Below are 15,766 nucleotides of genomic sequence, written 5' to 3'. Positions count from 1 at the left end.
AAAGCCCATCGGCGCCTGCGCAGGGTAGAAAGTGTGATGATGCATAGCATTGTCAGAAAAGACTCACTCTTTATACAAGCAATGCCCCGCAGTCAGTATAACATTGCTTGTAATGATGCTTCCGCCGCATCCATATACTTTACCAGGATCATCGAAGGTCACCAAAACTGAAACCTGAAAAAAAATTTGGGGCAGGTTCACATTAGTGGTGCGAAGACTGGGCAAACAGTGAAGCTGGTGACCCCACCTAGCTTTAACTCGGTTCGGCCAAGATTTTGTGAGGTTATGCTTCGAGACTCAGCCACATTTTGCGCAAGTTCCCCCGGAATCATCGCCAGCCCAAGCAGCAGCGTACACTCGGTCATTAAAGAGTTTTAGAATAGAATGCCCAAGCGACTTGTGGACCCAAGAGAATTGCGGGCCACAAGTGCGCATGCGCAGAACCCACGCCAGTCTTGGGTTCTCGCACTCGCGTTAGCCCAAGACCCAAAACTCGAAAACTAGCGTGGGCCCTCAAGCCGTCTTCGGCCACCCTCGTGGATGACGATAAATCGCGAGATAGCCAGGAGAGCCGTACGAGCCGCAGCCATCCAAAGCCGTTATCTCTCAGCCGGTAAGCGTGGCTGCTCCGAGAGCTACGCACGCGCTCTCGCAATACACAACAGAAGACGACATCTGTATATTGCGAGAAGTGCTCGCGACGAACCCTTTTCAGGACGTTAAGATGTGGCCACAAATTGCGAAAAATCTTGCAGTGGGTATAGGAAGAAAATATTTTCCTTGCGGTCAATACGCAAACCTTGGGAGACGTATACTGCAGCCGGCCATGTCGTCGGTAAATCGTTTCTGGTATAAAGGAGGTTTGTTGGACGAAAGGACGATGACGGGTCGAGCGTTCCACCGAGCACAATCTCTAAGCTCGAGCTTCTGCGGCACGCGATGCTGTTGGCAATCATGCTGCCTAAGTCCAGGCGTTCTTCTTCATTACAATTGCCCCATCGGAAAAAGGAGCCATCCTGACGACTTAGTCTCAAGATGAGGCCATAGAATCATGATACGGCTTGAGCCGCTGGACGTGGACGACTTCGCGGTTGCGACGGCGCATGTCAGAAGGCGGTGTCAGCGGCTCGATCAGGTAGTTGGCGGGAGAAGTTTGTTGCAAAATGCGGTGTGGTCCATCGTATTTAGGAATAAGTTTTGAAGCAAGTCCTGGCGAGCGGTTCGGTATGGACAGCCAAACGAGGTCTCCTGGTTGAAAAGTTGGGGTCGAGTTGCGGGCATCGTGTTTTGACTTTTGGCGACTCTGATCGTCCGAAGTGAAGCGGCGGGCCAACTGACGACATTCTTCAGCTTCCCTTGCGGCATCCAAGATTGGCCGGTATTCTGATGCGTCTGGGTGGTAGGGCAGAATGGTATCAGTTGTATGGGAAGGCCATAAAGAAGATAGAAGGGGGAGAAACCGGTAGTGGCTTGCGTAGCAGTATTGTAGGCGTAGGTGACGAATGGAAGAACTAGGTCCCAATTGGAGTGGTCGGATGCGATGTACATAGCGAGCATGTCACCAAGGGTGCGAATAAAGCGTTCCGTGATACCATTGGTTTGGGCATGATAGGCGGTGCATGCGCGATGAATAGCGCATTCAGCAAGCAATTTCTCGTCAACTTCAGACAGGAAGGCGCGGCCTTGATCACTTAGGAGTCCACGAGGGCATCCATGACGAAGCACAAAACGGCGCAGTATAAAAGTGGCGATTTCCTGCGCAGTAGCAGCTGGGAGGGCAGCAGTTTCTGCATAGCGTGTCAATTGGTCAACGGCAACTATAAGCCACCAGTTGCCGGACGTAGTCAAGGGAAGATGCCCATATAGATCGACACCAACGCGATCAAAAGGTTGAGAAGGACATGGCAGGGGTTGGAGTTCACCGGCTGAGAGGTGCGGCGGAGATTTGCGTTGCTGACATTCACGGCAAGAACGGATGAAGTTTCGAACGAAGGTGTACATACCCCGCCAGTAGTAGCGGTGCCGAAGTCGTTCGCAGGTCTTGAAAACGCCGGCGTGGCCACACTGGGGGTCCGAGTGGAAAGAAGAACAGATCTCTGATCTCAAGGCTCTCGGGATCACTAGCAGCCACGTACGTCCCTCAGGGGCATAGTTGCGCCGGTACAGGAGCTGATCATGGATCGCAAAATGCAGGACCTGGCACCGAAGTGCTCTAGAAGCCGGAGCTGTTGACGTATCCGAAAGAAGGTCTAAAAGTGATGCAGTCCAGGGGTCATTGTGTTGTTCGGCAGCAATAGTGTCGAAGTCAAGATATGACAACGTGCGCTCACAGGGGGACTCACGAGTGACCTCTGGCGAAACCGGTGAGCGGGAAAGAGCGTCAGCGTCGGAATGCTTCCGCCCGGAACGATACACTACGCGTATGTCATACTCCTGGATTCGCAGAGCCCAGCGAGCGAGGCGGCCAGATGGGTCTTTTAAATTCGAAAGCCAACACAGCGCACGGTGGTCGGTCACTACGTCAAAAGAGCGGCCATATAAATAAGGGCGAAACTTGCCAAGTGCCCAGACGATGGCCAAGCACTCCTTTTCCGTGACGCTGTAATTGCTCTCCGCCTTGGTGAGCGTGCGGCTCGCATGAGCCACGACGTATTGGGCGTGGCCAGGATGACGCTGTGCAAGCACAGCACCAAGGCCTACACCACTTGCGTCGGTATGAACTTCAGTAGGGGCTTGAGGGTCAAAATGGCGAAGGATAGGTGGCGTCATGAGAAGACGGCGCAAGGTGGAGAGCGCATGGTCGCAGGCAGGGGACCACGATGAGAGGTCTTTGGCACCACGAAGCAGTTGCGTGAGGGGTGATAGGATAGATGCGAAGTTTTGAACGAAGCGCCGGAAATAAGAGCATAATCCGTTGAAACTGCGAAGTTCTTTCATTGTAGTGGGCTTAGGAAACGCAGAGACGGCCCGTAATTTCTCGGGATCTGGAAGAATGCCATCCTTAGACACAACGTGGCCGAGGATCGTCAACTTGCGTGCGGCAAAGCGACATTTCTTCAGATTAAGCTGCAGACCGGCGTTGGTCAAGGAACTGAGTAGATGCTGAAGGCGTCGAAGGTGTGTTGCGAAATCAGGAGCGAACACTACGATGTCGTCGAGGTAACATAGGCAGATCTTCCATTTAAGGCCGCGCAAAACATTATCCATCATCCTTTCTAATGTAGCAGGAGCGTTGCAAAGTCTGAAAGGCATAATGGTGAACTCATATAGGCCATCTGGCGTAACGAAGGCAGTTTTTTGGCGATCGACCTCCGCCATCGGGACCTGCCAGTAGCCTGGCCGCAAGTCCAAGGAGGAGAAGAACTCGGCGCCTTGTAAGCAGTCCAGAGCATCATCAATGCGTCGCAGTGGGTAAACATCTTTCAGCGTGATCTTGTTTAAGCGCCGAAAATCTACACAGAAGCGTATGGAACCGTCTTTCTTTGTGACAAATACCACCGGAGAAGCCCACGGGCTCTGTGAAGGCTGAATCACACCTGGACGGAGCATGTCGTCGACCTGGTCTGCAATGATGCGGCGTTCCGTAGCGGATCCACGATACGGACGTTGGTGCAGTGGTTAGTGGGAGCCGGTGTCGATGTGGTGCTCGACTGTTGATGTGCGGCCTAATAATTCTTGGGCGAAGTCGAAAGAACTTCGGAAATGCTGCAGAAGGGCAAGAAGCTGGGATCGCTGCGAAGGTGTGAGAGCCTCGTCAATGAATGGGGTGCAGACATCCGTAGATGTTGTGTCAGTAGCAGAAAGGGCGCTCAGGTCAGGAACAGTCGTAGAGGACGCCTCGACGGGACCGGAGACAATCTGCATAGAATCGACGGTCTCGACGTGGCCAAGGCATTCGTGACGAAGCAATGTGAGCGGGGATGAAAGTGGGTTATAAACGGGCATTGTGCTGAAACCGGCGGCGAGGTCAAGAGTAGCAAAAGGCAGAGGAAGGGCTTTTCTGGCAACGAAGAGATCGGACGGCGTGAAGAAGACTGTCCCGGAGCAGATAGCACCACATGAGAGCGGTACGAGTGCTGATGAGCCTGGCGGTATACTGGTGTCTTCCTTGACTACAAGTTTAGCGGGAAAATGAGGATCTATGAAGGCGAGGTCACTGAGTTGAAAGAATTCAACCTCAGCGCGAGCGCAATCGATGACAGCGTTGTGGCGAGACAGAGAATCCCATCCTAGAATGATTGCGTGGGAGCACGATGATAGTACTACAAACTCTACAGTGTACATAACGTCTTGAATCCTCACGCGAGCCGTACACGCTGCGGTTGGTTCGATGGGTTGAGCACTTGCAGTCCGAAGTGACAATCCAGAAAGAGGCGTCGTCACCTTACGAAGTAATCGGCAAAATTTAGCATCCATAACAGAAACAGCTGCGCCGGTATCGAGTAGAGCGACTGTAGCGACACCTTCGACAAACACGTCAATAACATTGGCAGGCAAGGAACGAGGACTTGGGCATTGCGATGCTGGCGCAGTTCTTGCCTCGGGAACTGCGTTGTCTAGTTTCCCTCGTCGCTAGACACGGTCCGCCGACGCATCGGTGAAAGCGACCGGCGACGCGGGGATGGCGAGCGGCGATGGTCGAAACGAGGACGATCAATCGGAGTACGAGTTGGCGGTGGGTCGGATGGAGCATTGGACTCGACCGGGTAACGAGGCGCCTGTAGATCATTGCCGATCGTTTGCACGCGGCGGCACAACCTTGCGACGTGTCCGGGATATCTACATGCGAAGCATATAGGCCGATTGTCGTGCGTGAGGGACGGGAGGAGGAAGAGACGGGAGGAGGAGGATGGCGCATCGGCTGCTGAAAAAGTGGTACCGGCTCGTGGCGTGGCCTGGCAGCTACCGCAGCATAAGTGAGCGGAGTGGCCACAAGCGGCTATTGGGGCGCAACCGGCAGTGCTTCAGCGACTTCCCCTTGAATAAGGTAGCGCAGAGTGGAAGGCGATGGACTGGCAGGCACCTGGGTGAAGGGTACCGGGGACAACTGTCGTGCGACTTCTTCGCGGACAAAAGCTTTGATCTGCGTGAGCAGTGACGCCTGGTCGGAACCAATGGCCAGACTGGAGATAGGCGCATCGGTTGCAGGAGAAGGCCTCGTCAAAGCTTGCTGCTTGCGTAGCTCGTCGTAGCTCTGACACAGGGTAATAACGTCGGCAACACTGTTCGGGCTCTTGGCCAGGAGCATTTGGAAAGCATCATCATCAATGCCTTTCATGATGTGCTTAATTCGGTCCTCTTCCGACATGGTGACATTGACGCGTTTGCACAAATCGACAACGTCTTCGATGTAACTGGTGAATGTTTCACCTGTTACCTGCGCGCGTGTGCGCAAGCGCTCACCAGCTCGAAGTTTGCGGACGGCGGGACGGTCAAATACTTCTGTAAAGGCTGTTTTGAACGCAGACCACGTTCGGAAATCCGCCTCATGGTTCCTGAACCAGAGATGGGCCACGCCCGCGAGATAGAAAGCGACGCTGGTTAGCTTGGTCGAGTCGTCCCATTTGTTATGAGCGCTTACCCGCTCGTAGGACGCAAGCCAATCTTCAACGTCGTTGTCGTCGGTCCTGCTGAAGATGGTAGGATCCCGCTGACGGACAGCCCCAGCGCAGAGAACGGGCGGTGACGGGAGCGTCTGTGGTTCGGCGTGTGGCATGGTGGAAGTTAGCGTCCTAGTGCGGAGTTCCAGGATGGTAGAGTTGAGGGGTACCCAGCACGTCCACCAATTATAAAGGAGGTTTATTGGACGAAAGGCCGATCACGGGTGGAGCGTTCCACCGAGCACAATCTCTAAGCTCGAGCTTCTGCGGCACGCGATGCTGTTGGCAATCCTGCTGCCTAAGTCCAGGCGTTCTTCTTCATTACACTGGCAACGGTAGAAATAGATCTTCGATGTCAGCCCAGCTCAAATCCGCGTACAGCAGATCATCGCAGAGCAAACCTTCGACGGATGTCCTTAGCGCAAAAATGGTCCATGAGCACGGCACATACCCTTTTGAACTAGCTAAACTGAGCCTGGATAAGTCTAGGCAAGCATGGTTGGGACTACTTAAGCTTAGTCAGTCATCGGCAGCCAATCGATAGCCAATGAAGAGCTCATCGATAATCGATCAATAACCAATAAATTCCCAAAAATGCTGGGAATGACTTGATTGTTGTTAGCCTAGCCCAAAAGCTAGGAATAGCTAGGTGCCCATCAGCTCCGCTGTCTCTTTAGCATTGGGCCTCCAGTGCAAGCTACGCTATTTCTTTTCGTTTGTATCGAACAATTTTTATGCCCCCTCCTCTTCACCCTTGTGCCGATTTTGAATGAAAGCTCTTGCACTCGGAAAGAATTGCATGTATGCCAACTTTAGTCAACTCCAGGAATTTCACTTACCATCCAGGGAACGTTCTCCCTGCCGATCGGCTTGCCATTGTATATTCTCCCCATCGGCTCAGAAACACCACAACCTGCGTTGAATCACGTTATGGTTGTTCAACACCCACATGCTAGTCATTCAACACCCACAGCTAGTCATTTGCTTGTTGTCAACTCAAAGCTTTTATATATAAACTCTGACCGTCTTCCAGCTTTACTTCCAAGTTGGCGATGTTGAATAACTAACTGGGGCATGTATGTATACATGTATATTTAGGTGTGAGTGTGTTTTAAAGAGATTAGCATTGCTTGGGAACTTAACCCAGTTTGCGGTATGTCTGTATCTTTGTCTTTAGTTAACCTCCCCACTCTCTCCAATGCTATTCACTGCATGCATAGAAGGAGTGTTCAAGCTGTTAGACTGGGAAAGCTTAAAAGTGAGGATCCCCGGCGAATGTCTCAGCAACCTTTGGTTTGCAGATGACAGTGTCCTCTTCAGTAACACTGGGGACGGATTGCAACAAATGATTGAGTACCTTAACCGAGAAAGTGTAAGGTTGGAGCTGAAGATTAATATGCGAAAGCTAACTATTCATGCTAGTTAACTTTTTGAGTAAAACGATATTTTATGCATTGAAGCACAAAGTTAACTGGAACGTTCCAGTTAACTTTGTGCTTCAATGCATAGGCGTACGCCCATGCATTTCGTCAGCCAGTATGAAAATTAATATCTCGAAACTGGTTCAGTCCTGAGAATTCGTTCCAAGTGGATACGCCTTGCGAACTCAGCGGCTATAATTCTTAGATTGAGACACGTGCCGGAAAATAATTAATTAAAGAGGTAATTAACGTAATTATGTTATTTCTTAAATTAGGCGTTTTGATTTCTCGTGCAAGTAATGGCCGCCTCATCGAGTAGTTTAGGTCAAGGATTATAATTGTGCTATCTGCCACAGGCAACTTTTTTTTTTAATTTGGTGCAGCTAAAATGAAACCCCCTTTATGTAGACGCGTATACAAGCACACTTATAATACATACAGAGTTTCCGCGTAACGTATTTAGGTTTTCTCGCATATTCGAATGACAATTCGAAGCTGTCACGTCTGCAGCTTAAGTCGTACATTACGCCTTTTCTGACGCAATTTTACGTTTAAACATTAATCTAGTTCAATAAGGAACTTGCGCTTGGCAGACGGCCTAGAAAAATGAGGATGTATGCTGCACTTTCGCACACGTTCGTTTGCGTGTGACGTACGTCTCCTTGTGGTGGTGGTGCTTGTGTAACGTCCGCACCAGCTTCGCTGTACACCCATTTCCACAGGGTGTAATGGAGGCGGATTTTCTGTCTCACGCACTTCATTTTTTAAGTCGCATAACTCAGGAAATCAAGAGCTAAGTTTGGAACTCTGTAACGCGGCAATAAACGCATATATCACAATTACTTACGCTGTATTTATTCAAACATGTAAAGCGGCCAAATGTGATGTATTAGTGAATCGCTCTGAATTGTAAGACTAATTTCTTAGTAAGAGTTTCGCAGCCCCCTCATAGGAATTGTAATAATTTCACGTATACTCTAAACTTATCGTTCACATTTTTCCTCTTTAGAGCGTCTAACAGATGCAGCTGACATAACTTAGGCATCTGTGGTTAGCGCAGAGTTCTGGATTTGTTAACATTATGCTTCAGTATACACATATATGCAGGGTGTCCCCAACTGCCATGCATCAAGAAATGCCACTTAGCTGGACAGAACTAAGGTAATGGTGTCTGCCATCTTTTGCAGATATTAAGATAATTTTTTGCGTTCCGCCTAAAAACATAATTATACCTAACTAAATAATCAATTTCTCAAATATTATAATTACAATAAAGGTGCGAATGAGAAATTTGTAAAGCAACATGAAAAAATTAGTAGCCCTTTCCCTGTCGAGCAAATGGGGGTAAACGAAGCGTGTCGTGTGCTTCTTCGGTTCTTGGGTGTTTCTCCGAACGAATTGCACTGACGAGTACCACGTTGGGCTCGAACCACAAGCGGCAACGCGCACTGCAGCTGGCTTCGACGTTTCGCGAGAAACTCGCGTTGAAACCTGGCCGTCGCACCGGGGAAGTTGGCGCTAGCGTGGCCGAGGCATGCACCACTATTGTCGGATTCCTGGAGGGCTAGATGACGCTGACGTTTGGCCTCGACATCGTGCTCCCTCAACTCGGGGTCCGCGGCTATTCGCTGATGTTTCGCCTGGGCTTCGGAAGCCCTCACGCTAGAGTCGGAACGCGTTCATTGTGGATGGATTTCCGTGAAATTGCTTCAAAATTAAATATGTGCGTTAATAAGTAAGACAACGAATGGTTCATACCCCCTTAAGCAATCGCTCATACACCCGTAAACGCGGCCTCTCCATTACGACGACAGAATAGAAGTGAAATTCTACGCTGGAATGATTAGCGGCAACGCAGCAAGCTGTGGAAGCAGCCGATGACGATGAACGCAGGAGCTGTGGCACGAATGCGTGCCGACCACCTGTGCAGCTCTGAGCGCAGCTGCTTTTTTTTTTTTTAGCGTTACATCGCCGGCGCAGGCTAGCGCATACGAGCTTCGCTTGAAAACTCTCGATACAGCTTTCTGTTGCTCAATACGTGCTACATAAAAGTGTCTTAACAGAGGAGCTGTTTAAGCTTGGCAAAATGCTGGTGTGCAACGATAACACTGGTTGACCGAGGAGGAGCACAGTGCGTGAGAGAGGAGCCTGGACATTGACGTCATATCTGCGACGAGCACGTGTTCAGCAGAGTCATGTGACCGCGCTAATGAAAGCGAGCGCGCGGCGGCGCGCGGGCATTTCTCCGCTCTACTGAGACATGGCTTGACCTAGACGCACCTTGACGCCGAAAGAAGAGGCTGCCCGACGAGAGAAGCGCCTTGAAGCCTCGCGCGAAAGGAATCGCCGTGTTCGTGCCGATCCAGCCTACATCACCAACAAAGCCGCCGATATGCGACGTCACCGAGCCGATCCGGAATACCGAGCACGCGAGAATCAAGCCAAGCGTCAACGCCCAGCCTTGCCCTGTAGCCTAGCCTTGCCCTGATAGCCCAACCTTCACTATAAAAAGCCAAGTTGAGCCAGGTTAAGCCTACATCAACTAGTTACATCAACTAGTCATATTTTCCAAGCGTGAAAGAAGCCACCGAATACACGCAAAATTGCCGTGCGACTGACCGCTCGAGGCACATTGCGACTATTCGGGTGCTTCTCTCGCGAGCGACCGGTTCACCGGTCGAAGCGGTTGAAAGTAAACAGTTGTTCTGTGTAACTTGTAACATCGCTCAAGTTGTTTACGTTAGAAAGGTAGCCTGACAAATGTATCGTTACTTACTGTGCTTATATATTATATTGTATATATATATATATATATATATATATACAGGGTGTTTCAGCGAACACTTTCAAAATTTATTTAAGGTTGCCTGTGGCAGATAGCCCGATTCTAGTTAATGAACTGGTCTACTCGAAGAGGCGGACATTACTTGCACAAAAAATGAAATGCATAATTGACTAATTAACAAAAATTCACTCATTAAGTTTTTAACTAATTACCTGATGGCCCATATTGCAATTTACAAGTTGTAGCCGTGGAGTTCGCAAGGCGGATTCATTTGGAACGTATTCTCGGGATAACACCAGTTTCGAGATATTAATTCCCGAATTTTGCGGAGAAATGCATTGGCGTTCTAGTGAATTTTGTGCTTCAATGCATAAAGCAACATTTCCTTAAGAACTTAACTGGAACGCCAATGCATTTCTCCGCAAAGTTCGGGAATTAATATCTCGAAACTGGTGTCATCTCGAGAATTCGTTCCAAGTGGAACCGCCTTGCGAACTCCACGGCTACAATTTGTAAATTGCAATATGTGCCATCAGGTAATTAGTTAAAAACTTAATTAGTGAATTTCTGTTAATTATTCGATTATGCATTTCAATTTCTAGTGCAAGTAATGTCCGCCTCTTCGAGTAGGCCAGCTCATGAACTAGAATTGTGATATCTGCCGCAGGCAACCTTTGGGAATTTTTGAAAGTGTTCGCTGAAACACCCTGTATATATATATATGATCCTACTGACATCCTGCGCTTTTGTAAAAAAAATCTTTGAGACCCTAACCAAAATTATGCTTCCTGCAAGTCGGTAGTGTAAAGCTTTCTATTTTAAAAGCAACCAGCTTCACTCAAATCGGTTCAGTGGTTGTCTATCGACCGCATTTTAGCGTTTCACACGTTTGTGAACAGGAAATACGGAGGTGGCCCCGATAGAAAGCTTCCTCCTAAAGCCTGACCTCATTTTTTTTTGCGGACTAAACGTCATGTTCTAATAACACTAGGGCTAAAAAAATTCTCATGCGTTTTTTTTTTCGTAGTCTAATTGTTGTAACAACGCACGACACTCAACTTTTTTTTTATATTCTCGACTATAACTTATTCCTCTTGGACGTGTCATACACAACTGTCAATTCTGACCGCAATACGAACTCTAAATTCAATAAATAACTGACGTTCTCACCTTTTGGATTAAGCTTTGTGTCCAGCCTCTGCAGAAAAGAAAAAGGAATTCTATGTTTGATAGGCTTCAGATCCGCATTAGCTACACAGCGAAATTCACTTGCACCAAAGGGGGCCGAAATGACACAGCTCATACACATTTACATTGCTTCGCTAGATTTTTTTATTACATTTGATAATGTTGCTGACCTTGCGCAGAAAATAATTTTCACGGAGATTTTTTTTTTTAATTGTGCAGATCGGGCACACTATGGGAATCGATGTTATGCGAATCATTTTGCCGGTACCTGGCAATCCAGTATTTTTAGAAGTTCCACGAACGGTTTACCAGGTGAACCAACTTACTTGTGTTCACTGATTAGTTGTCTGTGTAAGCCGCTTACGTCACTGCTTGGGACAACAGCGGCACAACGACGACCACATCGAAGACGATCGTGTCGTGCATCTGAGGCACGATATCTACGCCGGGCCATTCGACGCGAGCTTACGATATCACGATTGTTGGCTTCTACAGGGTTAGTGGACGAGCGTAAGCGAGAGAAACGCAGATTGTGACGTCATAGGGACTACGTGGTACACATTCGTACGTACCTAAGGCTATGTCGTGTGGTGTATGCTAACCCCTTAACTGCCGTGACAGCAATCTCCCAACTTTTCAAGTTTCTGGCCGGAAAGACTCGGGGAATGTCAGTGCATGCAATGTTGTAATTATACAGGGCTCTTTTTCTGAGCTTCTTGGGATACAGTTTGCCCGTACTGACGAACACTTGCTGGACAAATCTTTGTGCTCTACAGGCTATTCAAGCTCGGGCTCTAAGGTTTGTCTGGTTTTGCCGAAATGCACAGCGACAGTGGCGGCTATTTCAATCCCCCGGGACCAACTCATACTAACACACATTGCGGTGGAAGTGTTAAAAGTGCACGTTAGACACTTTGGCCATCATCTGTCAACACTGCCGTCAGAAAGGCCGTAGGCCTCATTTTGTACTGCGATTTCGGATTTTTACACCCGCCTTCCATGACGCTTCACCCCCGCAACTATGTCATCGATTCCTCCATGATGTTTTGTTCGACCTGAAGTGCACCTAACCGTACCAGGTATCAGGAAAAAAATCGGAGCTGTCATCACCTGCTCTCAAACAACTAACTCTGCTCCTTTTGCACGAGAGGTACGCCGACCACGTACATATTTGCACTGACGGATTGGCAACTCTCCAGTGTTCCTCTGGAGCTGTGGTTTTCCCAGCGAAAGCCACTACCATCAGTTTCAAGTCGTGTCACCCAACGACATCGACGGCTGCGGAAATTGCAGCTCTTCGCGCTGCACTTCGTCTCGTCAGCCATGAACAACCTCGAAGATGGTCAATATTCAGCGACTCGAAGGCCGCACTGCAGTATTTGCTAGCCATGAACAACCTCGAAGATGGTCAATATTCAGCGACTCGAAGGCCGCACTGCAGTCTTTGCTATCAGCTCTGCGGCGTGGACCACACAAACAACTGGAGCCGATACCGTCATCAAGGACAGATGCCGCTAGAAAACTGCAAATGCTCAGCCGTGATATCACGTTCTCCCTGTGGAACGCAGGAAGTTTTCAAAGCAACCGGCTGCACAACCTATACTCTTCTCTACGCATTTGCACCCAAGCTGAACTCTGCCGTCGCGAAGCTACCATGCTAGGAGTGGCTAGGCTAGGAGAGGTCTTTACTAAGTCTTTTGCATTCCGAATCGGATTGGCCGACGATGCTTCGTGTGATGACTGTCGTAGCGAGGAGACTCTTCAGCACCTGCTTTGTGACTGTCCTCAATTTAAAGAGACGATCGCTCGCAATCGCGATAGCGCGTTTTGACCAAAGACCTATAACAGAGAAAGTTATCTTAGAATGCCGACATCACAAGCCATCGCAGCTGAGGGCGACGAGGGCACTGTTGCAGTTTTAAAGGCAACAGACTTGGACAAGCGGCTGTAGCCTGAACAGATATTTATAGTGCTGCAAGTGCTACTGTGCTGTTCCACCTGTGACCGACTGTTTTTGTGTGTCTGTGCTCCTTTCTTTATCTCTACTTTCCCGTCACTTCACCTCCCCCTCCCCTCTCTCCCCAGCATAGGGTAGCAAACAGGATCTTCCCATCTGGTTAACCTTCCTGCCTTTTCCGTTTCTTCTGTCTCTCTCTCTTTCTCCTAAAAATGTTTTAGATGTGCGGAATTTTCCCACGACCTGGATATTTTCTCCATTTTTCTAAAATTTCTTGCAAATTTCTTGGCAATTTTTGGAAAAAATGCCAAAATTTCACGACTACTTAACTTGTCATCGGTGGCTCGTCATCGGCGCCAGCAGTCGCTCGTTCTGAATACGAGTTATCTCGTTGCCGGCAGTTAAGGGGTTAAAGCGACGATGGCATTAGTACTCCAGCTACGAAAACATAAAACTTGATTAAAACTAAGTGGGCCGCTCCCGGAGATAGTGTAGTTTAGCACGGCGCCTGAAAGCGCGAGCCTGTCACGAGGAAAGGAGACGAGAAACGTGCCACCGGTTTCAAAGCGCTCGCTGCCTTTGGAACGACAAAAAACTGGCTGAGGTTTAACTTTTGTAAACCAAGTTATCACGAGCGGAAAGTCTGTTTGGCTTGGGTTTGCAGACTATGCACACAGTGTTTCAATAATGCACGCTTCCGCACTTGGTAAACTTCTCTATAACGTGCTAATCTGCCCTCCCTTTGCTCCGGTGTTTCGGCAGCCAACTTTGCCTGACATTTCGCAGCCTGACGTCTAGCTATATCTACTGGATGATTCGATTCAGCTTGTCGCTTGCGCTGAAGCGGCCCAGTCGGCCCAGCCGGCGCGCCATCCATGGCGAGGCTGAGCGGCCAAGCGCCGGCGAAGCAGCCGTTAAGCCCTCGCCTAGTCACGTGGTACCGCCGCAGCGAGGCTCCGAGCGAGCGCAGCTGCGACACCTCTCCGCAGCGGATCACGTGGCGTGACGCCACATTCGCCACACTTGCGCTCCGGCGGCTCAAGGTCATTGCGGCACGATGAATGACCTTGCGAGATTTGGCGTGGTAGAGATTTCACATACGATCGTCGATGTGGTGTCGACTTGGCCAACCCCATCCTAACACAATTATATATTTCTATACTTTGTATGCGCCACGGTTGCGAGCGCGTGTTGGATGCAATTAACACCCAGCGAATAATTTTCCTTCATGGAAATATAAAATACTCGCGATTTCTTCTAATAAAATATTTCACGCAGCCTTTGGTGGTCATATACTCCCTCCTTACAGCTGTTAGCTTCGAATAAAATATTAAAGAAAGGGAATGTTTTAACTGTGGTTTATAAGCTGACTCCAGATAATGTTAATGCTTCACATTACTCAAGCAAACGGAAAGTGTTACCGCCTGCTTTTATCAAATACGCAGTTTTTAATTTATAATTTACTGTGTAGTTTATGATTTAGTTTACAAATACACACTTTTGTGCAATAAAGGGGGACCAGCACTGGCATTGCAACATGTTTTGCTTTTGAGACGATGACACTGATTGCAATTAGTTCGTTCGCAGCCATTGGAACCTAATGGAAATTGTCCCATTATGAGCACATGCTATCACTGATTATTCATTTGTTACCAGACATAAGATACAGCAATGTGATCTTTACACAAACGTAGAATTCCACTGATGTTTCAAATTCTTAACTGTTTTAACTATATATATATATTACAAAGTTGGGGGCTTTATCGTGCATCAGAATCTCAGTTCCTCTGTTTTTATCGCACTCTGCCACTATTTACATGGTGCCGTCATAGAAACCACTTTGCAACTACTTTTTTTTTACCCAGATGAAAATTAACGAAATGACACAAGGAGGGGGCGTGCCTGCGACAGGCGTGCGGTGCAGACATACGCAGGGAATGGCAACGTGCAGACTCTACCAATGAATAAGTGCCAGCAATGCACAAACAAAACAAAGTAACGATGTACACCATCAGAAGCCATAACGTTAGTACACAACACCAAAAACCATAGAAAGCATAACAGCAAACGACAAATAGACATGCGAGTGAAAACACACACAAGAAAGATTGTTTCCTTCTATTGCAGAAGTAAAAAATCAACCACTCGATAATGGAGGTTGTCATTGGTGTCATACTTTTTTTAAATAGTAAGAAACGAAAACTATAGGAAATACAATGAAATACAGTGAAATACAAAGGAAAAAATCACTAGCCCTTTTCTTGTTGAGAAAATGGGGGTAAGTGGAGCTCGTATTGTGTGTACCTGACCTGCTACTTTTCCTTCCCCTTCTTACTACTTTTCCTTCCCTTTCGTGCAACTTTTCCTTCCTTGCGTTGCAAGATTATCTGCTCGTCGCTGTAGTCGCTTGCGTTCGATGTCTCGAGTTTGCTCGGCGGCGTGGTTAGCAGCATTCGTCCGCCATTGCCGCTCACGGTTCTTCGAAATTCAATTGCTTCAAAATTAAATCTGTCCATTACGTACCGACACTGACAGCTACCTTGAGGCATTTAGACAATAGACCACTGTCGGAGGACCTGTTGCTAAGCGCATGGTCACAGAGTTGGCAGACGATAGAGACAATGCGTGCTCTTTCACGTTCTTAGGCGACACGGGCCTGGACTCACGCTTGTGATAACATCTATGCAATGTTTCCTTTCACCTTGTTCCTCCCATTTTCATCCCCAGTGTGACCCTCTTCCTTCCCCTCTTCCCCTTCGCTTTACGTAGAGTAGCAGGCCAGATACTCCATTTTCCGGCCGACCTCTCTACATTT

General features: G+C 48.5%; 1 protein-coding gene across 4 annotated transcripts in view; it reads right to left on the bottom strand.

The window, feature by feature from the left end:
- The window catches only part of LOC125940214 (chymotrypsinogen B-like), a 71,283-nt gene that overhangs the window by 39,578 nt on the left and 15,939 nt on the right, over positions 1-15,766 (bottom strand). For 3 of the 4 annotated variants that reach the window (XM_049656038.1, XM_049656037.1, XM_049656040.1), the window contains exons 2-4: positions 10,977-11,004; positions 6,440-6,513; positions 68-174 (exon numbers count right to left, since the gene is read on the bottom strand). In XM_049656038.1, coding sequence (XP_049511995.1) covers positions 68-174; positions 6,440-6,513; positions 10,977-11,004 — 209 coding nt within the window. The remainder of the gene's footprint in view (positions 1-67; positions 175-6,439; positions 6,514-10,976; positions 11,005-15,766) is intronic. The other variant, XM_049656039.1, reaches the window with a different exon arrangement.

Source organism: Dermacentor silvarum, chromosome 9 (genome assembly GCF_013339745.2).
Source record: "Dermacentor silvarum isolate Dsil-2018 chromosome 9, BIME_Dsil_1.4, whole genome shotgun sequence".
Classification (NCBI taxonomy): Eukaryota; Metazoa; Arthropoda; class Arachnida; order Ixodida; family Ixodidae; genus Dermacentor; species Dermacentor silvarum.
This window is presented reverse-complemented; position numbering and strand designations above follow the sequence as displayed.